This window comes from Anolis carolinensis, chromosome 4 (genome assembly GCF_035594765.1).
Source record: "Anolis carolinensis isolate JA03-04 chromosome 4, rAnoCar3.1.pri, whole genome shotgun sequence".
Lineage (NCBI taxonomy): Eukaryota > Metazoa > Chordata > Lepidosauria > Squamata > Dactyloidae > Anolis > Anolis carolinensis.
In genome coordinates, this window is record NC_085844.1 from 168,717,812 (window position 1) to 168,735,053 (window position 17,242).

General features: G+C 38.2%; 1 protein-coding gene across 6 annotated transcripts in view; it reads right to left on the minus strand.

The window, feature by feature from the left end:
- The window catches only part of lepr (leptin receptor), a 112,413-nt gene that overhangs the window by 35,647 nt on the left and 59,524 nt on the right, over positions 1 to 17,242 (minus strand). For 5 of the 6 annotated variants that reach the window (XM_062978218.1, XM_062978215.1, XM_062978216.1 and 2 more), the window contains 6 exons: positions 17,106 to 17,188; positions 14,453 to 14,669; positions 13,660 to 13,842; positions 11,893 to 11,988; positions 10,842 to 10,944; positions 9,585 to 9,660 (listed from right to left, as the gene is read on the minus strand). In XM_062978218.1, the coding sequence (XP_062834288.1) occupies positions 9,585 to 9,660; positions 10,842 to 10,944; positions 11,893 to 11,988; positions 13,660 to 13,842; positions 14,453 to 14,669; positions 17,106 to 17,188 (758 nt within the window). Of the gene's footprint in view, positions 1 to 35; positions 8,305 to 9,584; positions 9,661 to 10,841; positions 10,945 to 11,892; positions 11,989 to 13,659; positions 13,843 to 14,452; positions 14,670 to 17,105; positions 17,189 to 17,242 lie in introns of those variants that run through there. The other variant, XM_062978220.1, reaches the window with a different exon arrangement.

Below are 17,242 nucleotides of genomic sequence, written 5' to 3' on the forward strand. Positions count from 1 at the left end.
TTGAATTAAAAAAAATTGAAAACAGGAAACACATGAACATTTTGCTTTCATTTTATTATATTTGATCTGGCAGCTCATTTAGAAGCATGAGTTATTTTACTTTTTTTTTAGACAAAAAGAATACATTTTGGGGGGGGGGGGGGGAGCCAAATGACTGTGTTGCTTTATTGGAAGCAGAATGCATACAAATCTTAAAAATGTAAAGTGGTTAGGTTTGAAAATAATTACCAGTAAATTTTAACACATTTAAAGCTCTAAGATGCCATAGGAAGTACCAAATTCTTTTCAGTTCAGTCTCTAACAAGCTTACATAAAGAAAGGAATAGCAATTTATTACAGAAGTTACTCTGAGCCAAATCATTTCATACTTAAGTTTTCATTCTTATCAACAAGGAAGAGGTATGCATGCATTACATCTTCCTTTTGGAAAGAATGAGGAAAAAAACAAGATGAAGGAAGAATAGTGCTTACAATTAATAAGGCAAGAGATAAAAGCTGGTTATGGGATCAACCTGGAGGTATCATTACAATCTCGACAAATAAAAGACTTACCATCCTATATGCCAGTGGTTCTCAACCTGCGATCCCCAAATGGTTTTGACCTTCAACTCCCAGAAATCCTAACAGTTGGTAAACTGGCTGAGATTCCTGGGATTTGTAGGCCAAAAACATCTGGGGACCCCAGGTTGAGAATCACTGCTATATGCATGTATCTGGGAGTAAACCCTATTAAAAACAATTAGGCTGGCATCTATGTAGAAATATATAGGAACACCTTGCAAAACCTCTATGTTTTATGACTTACTGCAATGTTTCTCAACTTTAGTTCTCGACCTTGGTTTTGAACTTCATGTCCCAGATCTCAGAAAGACTGTTTTACTGGGGTTTCTCAGAATTAGTGTCTAATAGGCTTGTGCATGGATTTGTGATGGAGTTTGCCTTTGGCATGTTTGGTTGGCTTGGAAACCCGTAATGACATGGGTTCTGCCACCATTTTTACCAGCCTCAACAGAACAGTGGCTGTCAAAAACCGGCTGCTTTCGGTTACACATGGAGTGTGGGGAGGGAGGCAGCCGCTAGAAGTAAAAGCACGAGGGAGAAAAAGGCACCACTCCAGCATCTCCGAATCAAGAGAGAAGAGAGGGCTCTTTAAAGAAATCCCAGGATAGGAAACCTCCAGGTCGATCCCTCTTCCTTCCCTGGGAAATGGGAAGTATCCTTAAAATATCTTGGGAAACTACCTGCTGCAGGGAGAGAGTGTGCGCTCCTATCTCTTCTAGAGTAGAAACAGCTTTAAGGAAGCATTAAACCCAGTCTCCTCTACAGACAGAAGAGAAAGGGTTGCAGAAGGAATGTTATCTTAATTTTGATGCTTTTAATCCAGGTCTTAATGAAGGATATATGGACAAACAATGCCTAAAATGACAGGAAGGGGAGCCTGTGGGAAGCCTCCCCCAATTGCCACTAATGGGCCAAATAACAAAATTATTTTTCAGCTTCCCGGATCAAAAACAAATTTCTGTCCTCCCAAATTCAGGAGGCTCCCAAAAAAAGGATCAGGACCCCCATCGAAATTCAGGACACCAAAACGGATTGCGGTTTACCCAGATTGCACAAGCCTAGTGCCTAAGACATTCAGAGACTAGTTTGCAGGTTGAGCATGATATACCATAAAAACAATGATACAATGTATCTGCACAACCTGCTCCTCCAGGTTCAAGGGAAATAATGACAGTTAATATGTCTATCAGCAACAGACAATCTATACCAACTTCTTGCAGTCAATCACCCTTTTGCTCTTAGAAAATCAATAATATCTGCTCAGCCAAATATCAAAAATGGTGAAACTTTGCTTCCTTGTTTGGCTATAGCCTACTTCCAGAGTTTGGAAAGGACCTGTATCTTGGAGATTTCCACTTTCTAGAAAGAAGTTCTATGAGCTCTCAAGCCCTTAGTTCTGTCAGACTATGGCTGTATTCACACTGTTAAATCCCAGCAATTTAACACCATTATAACTGCTACAGTTCCACCCTTTGCTGTCCTTGTCAGAGGTATCTCACAAAATAACAAATTCCAGAATATCGTAGTATTGAACCATGGCAGTTAATGCAGTGTCAAACAGCTTTAATTCTGCATTGTACATACAGCCTATAATGTCATTAACCATGACACACAAGAGAGACATGAAAAGAAGGCTTTCCAAATCAAATAAGCTGTATGTTAACATAATTGGATATGGATTAGAATATTAAAAATCAAAATGGATTAAATGCTTAGCTGGATACACCGAAGACACTATTTGCTAGTAAAACATAATGCTGTGGTTATAAAATAATTCATGCACAAAAGTAAAATGAGTCAGTACTGCTGTAAAACATTTACTTTCAAATACAAGTATATGATTGGAGTACCATGAAAGTCTTTTAGAGAGGTTTACTAAACTTTGTAAAAAATAATAACCTACAGAAAGGGTCCATTAATAATGTCATCTGCAATCATATGCAATTTAATTTGAATCCATTGGGAAGATAATGACTGCAATAGGTGGTATTTTCTCAATTGCTTGTATTAACAACCCTACTGATCACAATGAAAAACTGAATGAAGGTAGTGTTTGCAGAAATGCAGTGAAGCTGCTAAAAAGAACCTCCTTGGAATAATCAAGTTAAAACCCAATAGAAAATCATATCGCCATAATAGAAGTTTAGTATTTATACATCTGAAAAAGCAGTGGAGTCAGTGCACAATGGACACAGCAAAACACATGAACATTTTGCTTTCATTTCATATGGTCTTTTTTTTTTTTTTTTGATGCTCAGCATTCAGGAAGACAACTAGTACGATACAGGGCAGAAGTTTGCAGGTAAGAGGTATGAATGTTGGCCACAACTGGGATTTCCTCTAAGCTTGTGGCCATGATTGAGTTGGCAGACATCCAATGAGTTGTGTCCTGCTAGCTCACAGGCTGACATGTACTCAACACCCAGATGGAGTTGCTTGGATAGAGGTTTTCACTCTGATCAGATGACTGAAAATTTAAAGGCATGTCAGAGTGAGGCGTATGGTTAATGTTCTATTGTCTAATTTGTCACAATTTTGCGGGGCAATTGGCATGGGTCTTGTATTCCAGATTGGGTTACTAGTGTATTTCCGACATTGTTCTGCAAGGGGTGCCATCCAGGGGACACAAGGTCCTTCTCAGAGGTGGGCTGACACTTCCACATGCCTCGGGGGCTAAGAGACCAGGGCTGAATCTAGTTGACCTGATGCATCTCATGCCATATCTAAGGGATCCGGCAGGAGCAGGAAAAGTGTTGCATGTTGGTTGCCCAAACCTTTTTATCACTACTGACTCTTTGCTCTTGAGGAAAAATAATTTCTTTTTTAATTTAGTGGTTTTATTTGCTTCTGGAAATGATCAATGCAGCAAACTACAGAGCAAAATAACATGTAACTTTTATTCAGGGAAGAGGACACTAGGCAGTGGTTTTCAACCTGTGGGTCCCCAGATGTTTTGGCCATAAACTCCCAGAAATCCTAACTCCTGGTAAAGTGGCTGGGATTTCTGGGAGTTGTAGGCTAAAGCACCTGGGGACCCACAGGTTGAGAACCACTGTACTAGGAAGTCAGCTCACAGCCCAACTAAGGGCCCCTTCTATGCAGCTGTATAAGTTCCACATTGAACTGGATTATATGACAGTGTGGACTCAGATAATCCAGTTCAAAGCAGATATTGTGGATTATCTGTCTTGATATTCTGAGTTATATTGCTGTGTGGAAGGGCCCTATATCCCAGGATCTGATCCGAGCTTACCTGGCACTGGGGACTCATATAACCCAGTTTAAAGCAGATAACCTAGGATCAGATCCTGCAAAATAAGGACAATGCAGAAGGGGTTGAAGTCCACTGATTGCTGCAGCTTTAGTGGTGCAGCTTCCTCCTGTGATTTCCCCATGAGATCTACTTGAGAGGAAGTGTGGTATGTCTAGTGGTGGGTGGGCAGGGAAGAAGTAGCACAGCAAGTCCACCCATTCTGCTCTCCTGCCTGGAAGCAACAGTTGCAGGAGAGGTAGCCAAAGTGTAAGAAGAAAAGAACCCCTTCCCCGTTGTTCTTTCTTTTAAAAAAGAACCCGAACTACCAATTTCTTAGTCTGCAAATCCACCCATGCTGTGCTGCTTTTTGCCATTTCACACCAGGAGGTGGTTGAGTGCAAAAGAAAATGGGAAGTGCTTTCAGAATTGGCTTAAGGCCTCCTGGTTACTTCCTTTTCTGCACTAGAGTGGGTTATGCTTGTGGAAGAAGAAAGCAGGGAGGGAACTGTGTTTTGTTGCAAAGCATAAAAGATGGAGGAAAGAGCTTGGGCAATCCAAAAATATAATTTATTTTGTTTTATTGCTTATTAAGTGTTTGATGAATTAAGGTTATTTTATAATGAAGTGACTAGTTTTCAGCAATTTTGAGTACTTCACTAATCAAAAAAGTGGCCTTCAGCTCCATTGCAGTGGACCATCTTTGCTTTAAGAAGATCACAGGCACCTAAAATAGATGAGATGTCCACTACCTTACAGTTCCAGACTTGAATTTTGATATGCTGAGATCCATTCTACTGGCTATCATTTCAAAGGTCTTTGAAATTTCAAGAGCTGCAATATCAGAGGAACTGGATAATTTCCTCATTAAAACTAGACTCAGAATTTCCTTCTGACATTTCTTCCTTTTTGAGAAGTGATCACTTTAACACTCACTTACATCTTCACTGCTCTGTGCTATAATTTAGCTGAGGGCAAAATCACATGTTTCTTTTTCTTTTCTTGTAAAGCAAGTACAGGAAGAAGAATCTAGGATAAAACCCAAAAGTGTGATGCAGAAAGTAGAAGAACTGGGTTTTCCTGACTAATAGCTCTAACATGCAATCTGAGAAAAGAATCTCATCAGCATTCTCCATTCACTGTGCTTATAAGGAAGGAGCGTGTGGGATCATTAGACCCTTATACTCAGTTGTCTCCTACATGTCTTCCTTTCTTTGCTAGATTTAGTTGTTAGCAGCGAATCATAGGAAGTTTTGGTGCTGTTTTGGGCAGTTGTTATCATCTGAGTATGGTCTCGGACCTTATCTCACATACTCATGACCTGTCTGACACTCTTTGCTTACTGGTGCCTATGGCTCCTATTATATGACACAAAGTCCATTATGTCAGACACTTTATGGGCACTTGTAGGCAAAGAATCTACAAGTACTTTTAGTAAAATGGGAAACAATTAACTTCACTCATGTCTAACTTCTCTGGCTGCATAAGCGTGCTTTTGTATGTGTGATAGCACACCCATCTGCAGCTCATCTTCCATGACAGTGGCATGCCTTTTGGGACGGGTTTTGGTGACAGTATTTTTATCCCACTTGATTCTTCTTTGACAAAACAGCCGGCAATACACTTCCAGTGGAAGTAAGAGAAAAGCTTTGCTGAAACAGCTGGCAATACACTTCCAGTGGCAGTCAATTGAAACTGTGCAGTTCCATAAGAACAGAAATATTTAACATTTCTCCATGGTAATTAAAGTACAGAGTTGCACAAGATCTCCCCTCCCCCCCCCCCCAAATAATAATTAACCAACAGGAAGAGTGTGATGAATGGGAATATAAAATGGATTGGGAGTCATCCCTCTGCTGTGTGGTTAAGTCAAGCACACTTCATTTAATTAGATAAGGAAAGGAGAGAAGTATGTGTGATGGGGTGAGTATCTAGTACTCATTTAGCATTTTAAAACAATGGTTTGCCTATGTAAAAATGAATTTTCTGATGTATGTGTGATCTCTCTGTTTTAATTCCCCATTTTTCTTACTTAGTAGCATATCTTAATTCTGTTTACCTTTCTTATTATTCTGAGTAGTACGGTTGGCCCTCCACAATTGTGGAGTTGACTTTTGCAGGTTTGATCATTCACAGATTTGATTAAAATGTTCTCTCTTGTAAAATATCTATATTCCTCAGGGTGGCTATATTGTCAGTTTCCCACAGAATCATACTGGAGGAGGGCATAGAGCAGTGGTTCTCAACCTGTGGGTCCCCAGATGTTTTGGCCTACAACTCCCAGAAATCCCAGCCAATTTATCAGCTGTTAGGATTTCTGGGAGTTGAAGGCCAAAACATCTGGGGACCCACAGGTTGAGAACCACTGATCTAGAGTGAACACTTCTCCAGGAATCTCTTGCTCTGCCAGAGTGATTCTATGGTCAATCCATCCTTTAAAACAAAGGACGTATTTTATTTCCTATTTGCCGAAGCAGGCAAGCAACTACCCTTTTCATTTGGAGTGTGCTGCCCCTAGGCACAGAATGAGGAATAATGGAAGATTTACTCTCAGGAAGACTTTTAAAAAGGTTGATGATAGTGGGAGAATGCCTGCTTCCCATGTCAGGAAGGTTCAGTTTTAGCCTGAAGATCAGAGAGGGAAAACGAGACAGCATCAAGAGTACTATTATGACAGACGTAGCTCCCGAGAAGGAAATCTGAAAAATCACAGAAAAGGCTGGGGCCAGTTTGAGATGGAAGTGGACACCACAGTGCTCTCTTCCTTGGCAGTAGATAGCAAATGCGCAGGGGTTATTCTCCAGGGCATTACAGCACTAGCAGCCTACAGAATCAAATGGTCTTGCAACAGGCAGAAGCAGACAAGTTCTAGAAATCAGGCAGCAGAGGCAAGTCTCAAAAGGAAGCAGCAAACACTGTTGAACCTTCAAGTGACTTAGGGTCATTCCAGACAAGGCCCTATATCCCAAGATCTGATCCCAGGTTTTCTGCTTTAAACTGGATTCTATGTGTCCGTACTACCAGATAATCTGGGATAAACAGAAACCAGGGATCAGATTCTGGGATCAGATCCTGGGATATAGGACCTGTCTGGAATGGCCTCAGATGCTCCATGCCAAGATGTTACATTAGTCACTATGGAAAATATGAGGTGGTGAGGAGTACAGATCAATAACATAGAGGTTTTTAAAACGAGCACATATCAGCAATAACTTGAAGGAAATCAGTAGCTGTCAGGAAAAAGCTCCATAGTCACCACTTAATTCCTTATAATGCACCACTGAATCACATCAGTTAGAGTGCTGGAAGAATAAAACAGAAGTACTGTCTCTTCAAGAAAGATGTTATTTCATATCACAACTAATCCTTAGCTAAATATTAATAAATGCAATTCACTGATGCTCTATAATTGCCATCTCGACTAAAGAAGCATCTGAAACCTTTTATCTGCTTGCCCTCTGCTTGCTAAATATTGCTGTATACATGCCTGATGCTCACTACTTCTACTCTTCTATGTTGGGAGAGGAGGATGCCTGTATTGCAGTAAAGTACATCAATAACAGGGGAGAGAGGCATGGCAGAAATAGCATGGATACTCAAGAATGAGCAATCAACAACTCATTGTCTTTCTTGAAAAACAGTAAAATTTGTAAAAGCCAAACAGAAAAACTTCTTTGTCTACCTGTTGAAATATAATCCCTACTTTAAATGCGATCAGCTCTCCCAATTTATGCAGATGTCTGAAGAACAAGAAAGCCATAGACATTTTGATTTCCCAAAGCAAGAAAGTAAAGGGGGACGAGAAATCTGGATTTCTGAATCTCAGTTTAAACTCATGATTTGAATGAATCTGAATTTGTACCAAGTCTGAATCACCAAATCAGGAGCCCTGTGCACACAAATGTATTTCATAGTATGCCTTGGAAAATTCCTGTTAAAACTGACATAGCAATTAAGTATACTTAACAAAGTCATTCAGACTGAGCAAATGTGACAGAATGAAACCATTCTAGATGTTTCTGCCTTACAGACTCCTATAACTACCATTGAAAACCAGGGGTGGGAAATAACACTTAGATGAAAAAATAAGTTCGCTTCCATCTACTCAATTCTTTCTGTTATTTCAACACCATGTAACAGAGTCTATCACTAATGAAAATGTCATCTAAAGCTGGGTGTTTAGAGAGAAAGGAAAACAGCATGGTACACACTGTCTCCTGCCTTCAATACCCATGTGCTTTTTTCTTACACGTAACAAACCTTGATCTGGGCTGAGATATTGGCAGTGTTCTCAGAACTGTATGTCATTACTGAACAAAATTATTTCCAACACTAGGAAACAAGTCAGCACATAAAGAAATAACGTGTAAGTAATTATGTCTTCTGAATTCAAATAGATAATTCTTCTAACAACTCTGTACGGGAAGCTTGGGAGCTGTCACAATGGTTCATCAGGCAGTGACCATGATTAGACTTCAAAGAATGTCCATTCTCTGTTTAAATGAAATGAAATAAAATTAACAATGAAGATGAGAAAATAAAGATTGCAATGGGAATGAAAGCTACGAAAATAATGAATTATTTTTAAGCAAGCATTCTTCCTGATCAATGAGCACTGCTGGTGTGCATGCATATATTTTAATATAACAATGGGGTTTCCAAAGCGAAAACGTCTAAAGTAAATATTGCAAAACAAAACAAACAAAAAAACCAATGGTGAACAAACAAATCAAACTGAGGTTACCAAAATGAATTAAAATACGACTAATGGATTATATCCATTCATTATAAGAATGATGACAGCTCAATGGTACAACATAGATGCTGCACTCAGAAAGTACAAAATTCAATCTCCATTGGGTTGCTGTGAGTTTTCTGGGCTGTATTGCCATGTTTCAGAAGCATTCTCTCCTGATGTTTCACCCACATCTATGGCAGGCATCCTCAGAGGTTGTGATGTGATGCCTGCCATAGATGTGAGTGAAATGTCAGGACAGAATGTTTCTGGAACATGGCCATACAGCCCGGAAAACTCACAGCAACCCAGAGATTCCAGCCATGAAAGCCTTTGACAACATATCAATCTCCATTCTCTTCAAATTATTTATTTACAACATTTCTACCCTGCCTTTCTCACCCAGGGGGACTCAAGGGGGCTTAGAGAGATTGGCAAATTTCAATGTCCAGAACAAAATTCAATAAAATCAAGCAACACATTTAAATCAATTAACAATACTTAATAAAAAAACATTATACAAAACATAAAAACATATAAATACTTAGGTAAGATCTGATAGGATCTGCAGGAAATACTGAGCTACCAATGGACATACCATACAACTAACTATAATTCAGCTTCTAATGCTCCTATTCTTCAGGGTCCATAGTTTCAATATTACATGGAATGTTCTGTATATGTGAAGAATCTGACTGTCTTCATAAGAAACTCCACACAGGAGCATCGGGGGGACTCCCTTTCACCAGTGAAGTCAGAAGGCTCTGGAGGCAAAATGCTACCACAAAGGAATCTGAATTGGGACATTCTTGGGGACAATGAATCTACAGATTCATGACTAAACCTTTTAATTAGCTATACCTTCCAGAGAGTAGTATTCAGAAGTGACTGAATCAAGATTTCAAAACCATGCCATAGTTCCAATTCATTGTAGATATTAATGGAAGTTCCTTAAATGGGTGCTAACTAGCTGACCATATGCGACAATGGTATTCAAACGAAACACGTTATTGACATGCATAAAACAAGAGTCCATACCTTTTGAAAATTAACTCCTTGTGCCCAGGAGCAATTCTTGGGGTTTGGAACATCATCCCAAAATAACGTCTTCATTCTGAAATATTCAGACACAGTATTGATTTGGCATAAAGGCTACATAAAAGATATAGTATTTTAAAATCTTTCGAAGAATGCTTCAATGAACACATATGTGAGTTCAGAGCTTTCATTCCCTGAGTTGCTGTGAGTTTTCCAGGCTGTATGGCCATGTTCCAGCAGCATTCTCTGACATTTCGCCTGCATCTGTGGCTGGCATCTTCAGAGGTTCTGTTGGCAGTGAGGCAAGTGGAGTGTAAATATATATCTATGGAATGTTCTGTGTGGGAGAAAAAAACCTTTTCTGTTCAAAGCAAGTGTGAATGTTGTAATTAGCAAGCTTGAATAGCATGAGTAGCCATGAAGCTGCAAAATCAATCAGTGAGGGTATTTGAACAGAGGTAACCTGGCTTCTGTTGCCTGGGGACATCCTTTGTTTGGGAAGTGTTAACTAGCATTTATTGTTAGCTTTCTGAAGTCCTTCTGTTTCTAAGTGGTATTTTTTGTTTACTGTCTTGATTCTGGTGTTTTTTAATATTGGTAACCAGGTATTGTTCATGTTCATGGTTTCCTCCTTTCGGTTGAAATTGTTCACATGCTTGTGGACTTCAATGACTTCTTTTTGTAGTCTGACATATCATTGTCAGAGTGGTCTAGAATTTCTGTGTTCTCGAATAATATTCTGTGTCCAGGTTGATTCAAGTGCTCTGCTATAGCTGACTTCTTTGGTTGAATTAGACCTGGGCGATGGTTGGAGTTTTTATATAGGTATCTATCAGTGTGTGTATGTTTTCTGTAAACTGTGTGGTCCAATTGTTGATTTGGTTTGCAGACTACTAAGACATCTAAAAATTGTAGTTTTCCTTTGCTTTCTTTTTCCATGGCAAATTGGATGTTTGGGTGGATGTTGTTAATATGGTCCAGGAACCTATTTAGTTCTAAACATCTACTCAAACATCCAATTTACCATGGAAAAAGTGAATTCATAAGTGCTATGATTGGCATGCCTATAGACATAAATTCCTTCACACTCCTAGAAAGTGAGAGTAACACTTATCTGTGGAAATTGTTGAATTCCCAATTACTCATCCCCAGATAAAATGTATTTTCCATATATAAATAATCTTATGACCATAATATTACTTGATGTTAACAAAAATAACTATGTGAACAAATATGGATTATATAGAAAAGCTTTACCTTTGGTGCAAGATCAGAAAACCTCCAAACAGCAAAACTGAACATGAAATGACTAAGGGTAGAATCACATAGACGTTCACATCATTGTGGTTTTCCATTTCACCTGAAATGAATAGTGAACGGTGAGAACTATCACTGTCACTACCAAAATACGGTATATGTTTATACTCACAGTGTAGTCCTTGTACATTTTGTCAGAGATAGATCAAATGATGTTCAAAGAGTTTTCCTCTAGGTAAGCCCATATTGAAACATAAAATACTTTTGAATGGTCATAAATCTTCCCCACTTAGAAGTTACATGATCTGGTGCACATTTGGAAATAAACCCCTCTGAATCTAGTTGTAGCTGGAGGGAATAAAACTCTAATTCGAGATTTTACAATTGAATTACAAACTTCAAATCTATTGTAAGTCTATTGCTAGTCCTGACTATAGTAGACCCATTGAATCAGTGAGATTTGCCAATTGCCTGAACAATTTATTGAATGGAACTGCTCTACTTGGGACTAACCAATAGAATGCCATCCATTGCATATTATAACTTTACTCAATCCAGAACAAACAAGCAAAAAAAAATATCCAGAATTTATCTGAAACAGTTGCTGTATTATAATATGCTAAAATATATCATAGAGATATATGCAGTTTGGAATAGCTAGAACAAATGGAAATAGAAATAAAGTCTAAAACCTTTCCTTCAATCTAAACACATGAAGATATTATTGTTGCTACATTAGATCTAGTGACAATATAATAATCTTTTATAACTTTAATAAATATATTCACATGCTTTTGAATAGAGAGGATGTGTAATCATCAAAGATAGTGGACATTATAATTTATATATCACTTATATATAATTATTACAGTTATAATTATAATTTTTGGATTGTCATGGTTTTCTAATCAAGGTCAGATGTAGATGATTCACATATGTCTTGCTGCTAATACAGTGCATACAATAGCTATCTCCAATGTATTAACTACATTTTTCCATTAATGGTTAGAGTAAGAATTTCTTTCTGAAGTGAAAAATAAACTTCAGTCACCTTTGGAGAATCCATCTGTCACATAGGGCTTCATCACTCCTTCACAGGTTATTGGATACAAACTAAATCTGTATTTGTCAATGAGAATGAAATTATCTGGAATAAAATAATATATTTTTAATTTTTACACTCTTTCTTTTCTGCCCATTTTTTATCTGTAAGCCTTAAGTAAAGGAAAAGGTTTTCCCCTGACATTAAGTCTAGTCATGTCCAACTCTGGGGGTTGGTGCTCATTTCCATTTTTAAGCCGAAGAGCCGGCGTTGTCCGTAGACACCTCCGAGGTCATGTGGCCTGCACGACTGCATGGAGCACTGTTACCTTCCCGCCAGACCGGTACCTATTGATCTACTCACATTTGCATGTTTTCAAACTGCTAGGTTGGCAGAAGCTGGGGGTAACAGTGCTCCCCGAATTCAAACCACCAACCTTTTGATCAGCAAGTTCAGCAGCTCAGTAGTTTAATCCGCTGCGCCACCGGGGGCTCATTAAGACTGTAAGCTTTAGCATCAATGAAAAACTGGCACCTCCACACACAATTGAAGCAGAAAATGTGACTACATATATAGAATGATCTTCGTTTTCCTAAAACTTTTTTCTCTTTAAAAAGCACACAGCAGGTAATGTGGGTTATCCTGCCTTGATATCCTGAGTTATAGAGCTGTGTGGAAGGGCCCAAATTCTTTCTCCTTCTCTGCCAAATAATGCTGGAAAGTGTCCAGAGGAGGGCCACATCTAAGGCAGGCATCCTCAGAGGTTGTGAGGTGTGTTGGAAACTAGGCAAGTGGGGTTTGTATATCTTTGTTGAGAGGTGTTAGCTGGCCCTGATTGTTTCATGTTTGGAATTCCCCTGTTTTTGAGTGTTCTTTTTTACTGTCCTTTTTTTACTGTCCTTTTTTTTTTTTTTACTATTTATTTATTTATTTATTTCCCATACTTCTGTCCCGCCCTTCTCACCCGAAGAGGACTCAGGGTGGCCTCACAACTGGCAACAATTCAATGGCCGACATACAAATTCCAATAATATAATGACAATTAAACTCAAACATTAAAACAAAAACTACTAAAAACAACAATTACAACCACATAAGTTCAAAATCATAGTCCAGAATCAGTCCAGTGGTCAATACTTAAAAAGTCCTCAATTATTGCACTGCTAGGAATAATGCTCAATAACCATAACCATGTCTAGCAAGGCTATTCTATGCTAATCAAGGTGATCAACTGCAGTTATTCACACTTGGCCTTCATATTATCCAACATTTTTGCTTATCCAATGCTCTGCTGGCCCGTTCATGTGGTTTGGTGTGTGTGTGTGGGGGGGGGGCACCAAAATTTCTATTCGCTTACACTTGAAAATTATCTTGGGCCGGCTCTGCTCATAAGTCATATCAATGTGGATAAAACATACACCCAGATGTGTATAGAACTGCTGTATAAAAAAGTACTGCATCTACCATTTAACAAAAGAACTTGAAACCTATGTTCCACAACTACAAAATAGCTACAATAGACTCTTAGAATTTCAGTATTGAGACTTTTCAGTCTGGTATTGTACTGCCTATCTCCACTGTTTTGCAGCAATTCTTTATCCACACCTTATTTCTGAGCATTTGCCCTTCTCATCCTTTTACTCCAACACTTGTCATTTCAAATTCGTTAGAGGTCTGTCAGTACACTGGAGATTTTTATATAACCACTCTGTACAATGCTGTTGCAAAGCATCAAAACACAAGAGAGGAAAAAGGAAGTCGCAAATACAAACTCACCAAAAATGTGGTGCCTTCTAATATCCGAAGGAACCATTATCCATTTTATTTGCTCTTCCCCATTCAGGTTTATCCATTCAATTACAAATGATGTGATAATATAAGACACGGGTGAAAGGGTCCAAGTCACAATGACACAACTGCTGTTTACAGGATAGGTCCTCAGAGATTCCACAATGTTTACTGGCAAAAATAGTAAAAACAAACAAAAACAGAAGTTGGAAGAGATTCTACACAGGATAAATAATACACTAGACTACAGAATCATAATTTTTTGTAAGGGAATTAAGTCAAAATTCTCATAAACATAAATAAGTATTCTGATATCAATATAAAACAAAGAATTTAAGTACACCTTATCAAATTTATTCCATGTGAGTCAACTGTATTTTTATGGACTACTAAATCAAGGTCCATTCTATTTCTTGTTACTTTTATCTCTGCCAGTAATTCCTGTGACTTTTTTAAAAAAATTGGTTATTTTCATTATTAAGCATACATATGACAAGCTACTTTCAAAATATTTACAATATCAGAAAACTATGGTATGTTACATAGCAGTTCCAAGCAGGGTATTTAATATTCATTCAGATCAGGGGAAACAGTTTCCAAGTGAATAGATTAAACTGAATTGTTAAGTTTCTAAATTAGAATAATAAGCTCTGCTATGCATAAGGAACCTAATATGTCTCATGACTTAAATACTACTTATCAAAAAATTAACTATCTCATAAAATAAGAACCTTTTTGTGACAACATAGAGCACAAAACTACCCTAAAACTTTTCTCTTACCTGTGCTCATTTGTTTTGACAGAGTTAAAATAAAATTCACAGAAGAAGCTCCAATTGAGTTGATGGCTATAACCTTAATGGTATGTACATCTTCAGCCCATGAAAATGTGTATGTTGTGTCATTTTCAACGTAGTCTGACCAAGTAACATTATCTGAAGTTGTATGCTCTACCATATATCCTAGCACGCTGCATAAGGAAAGATTCTTCATCAGTGGCTGCAAGAAAAGTCAGCATATATTAGACATTTAATTCTGGATTGAGCTTTAGCTGCACAGAATACAGATTCTTTTTTTTAATTAACACTGGGATATCACTAACTCATTTTTATGTCAGATAAGCTACAAACTATATTTGAGCTGTGTTTTTGCTAATCATATTAATCTCATCTTGGTTACCCTTTGGAGTCAATATATATATATATATATATATATATATATATATATATATATATATATATATATATATCAATCACCTTGCAATTTACCAGTCCCACAGAGTTTCTTCCCTTTTAAAATTTTGACTTTGCCTCCAGAGATATTTAGATCATACTCCTCCTTATCTAATGAACTCACCGATAAGAGGTTATACTTAATTTCTGGGACATATAATACATTTTTCAATGTTCTATCTAAATGTTTTACATAAACATCTCTCTGCCCCTCAACATGGTAACATAAACCATCTGCGAGAGAAACTTTAGCACATTCAGGTTTTTCAAGGATAGAAATCAGCTCTCTCTTATTTATAATATGTTGAGAGCACCCAGAGTCAATGAAGAAAATGTCCTCATCTTCTTTACTTCCTTTGGACTGGACCACATTGGCATGTGATGAGCCCCTCCTCTGGTTCATCTTCTTTTTCTGTGGCTTTGGACAGTCTTTTTTTTAGATGCCCTGGAGATCTGCAGTTGTAGCACTTCTTTCTGTCTATGTACGTCTTTTTGGTCTCTCTTTCAGGCCCTGCCGCATCTGCTTCTGCTGACCAGCTTCCCTGATGCTCCAGACTGAGGTCTTTCCTCCTTTCCCAGTCAGCTGTTAGTCTAGTACATATATATTGCAGGTTCAGCTGGCTTTTAGGTAGAGATTCTAAGGCATTGGTGAATCATCCATTGAGGACAGAGCAATATAACATTTGTTCTCCTCAGAGAGATGGAATCCTCCATCTTTGAGGTTTTTCTTCTTGCCAATGCACAGCTTTGCCAAATTACAGTTGCTGCCTTTTTACAGTGACATTAAACACAAGGAGGTGTTTAAATGGTTCAAATTGGTGGTAACACTGGGCCCATAGCCTATTGTTGGTTGTAGAAATAAATAAATAGAAGCTTTACCATAGTTTCTGAATCAAGATAAACCCTGTAGTATAATAAAGCATCACTCAGGCTTGTGTAACAAGTAACAGTATCTTTACTTCAGTTCAAAAGTTCAAATAGGGCAACAATATATATATAGCAGTCTTTCTGAATTCACACAGAGAAAATAGAGAATAAACAGTCCCTTTAAACTATCTTTAAATATGCCTCATTTGCCTTATAAATAATCAGGCTTCGGAGAGTATGGCAGCCATTTCCTTCTTAACCATTTTTAGTCCGCTGCTCTCCTCCCTCTCTGAGATGAAAGTGACAGTTAAAACTATTTGCCTCAGCACCAAGCTAGAGACAACAGCCAATCAGAATTCTGGCTGCTGACTGGCACAGCCAATCAGCTGTCGCCACATGCCCTTTCCAGTCAACTCACCACATCATGGTGCCTCTTTTACAAACTCTCACAAGGTTGACTACCCACAAAAGGCATGGCAACAAGCCTCCTTACTGTTGCTACCCCTCCTCCTCTCTCCCCCTGAGCGCAGCCATTACATGTGGCACCTGGAAGCGAGGGCACCTTGGTGTCTTTGTTTTTAGGCCTGTTCCTGGGGTTATTTGAGATACTGATTCAGAAAATTGCAATAGATAGACCACATCAGCTCTAGATTATTAAATATGGTTTTCTCTGGGCGAGCAGATGGTGACTACTGGATGGCATATGTTCTGTATCAGAAACTAGAGCTGATGTGGTCTAGCCAATGCAATTTTCTGAATCAGCACCCCAAATAACCAAACCGAATCTAAAGTTGACTGATTTGCAACCCTTTTGGTACTAATGTTGGAGAGTGGTCCCTGGTCAAGAAAAGGTTGGGAACCACTGTTCTAGAAAAAACACAGGACATAAACTAAACCATTGTAAACTAGTTTTGGTACTTTATCCAACATTGCACACATAATACAAAACAATATCTGTTTTTCTTAAATAAACAAATCTAATGTTCAACAACTGAATTGGAGCCTTTTGCACCAAATGCCCACCAGGTATTGCTTTGGATAACGTTAATAAGTATTACTGAGATTTTCTTTGCTTTTGTTTCTATCAGTATAAACTCTGATGATCTACTGAAAGATTTATGTGCAGAAACAGCTGCTTGTGGTTTTTAAAAAATGTTTTGTTGTTTCTTAATCCATCACAGACTCCAACTGTAAACACATGTTTCACCGCTAACAGAAACTCATTTCCCAGATGTCTGGGCGAAGCTCAACTGAGATCTGCCGCAATCATATAATCACATGTTACAAAGAGATGTCTACTATCTGATCTGTCTTGCCCCATCCCCATTTGTTTTACCTTCCAAAATAGTGTTACATTGTTCTGATTCGTCACTGGATCTTCATCAACAATTCTCCAGAATTCAGGTCCTCTCAATGGGGCTGAAATGGGTTGAATTTTAAGAAACAAAACTGTGGTCTGTTTGTTTACATACA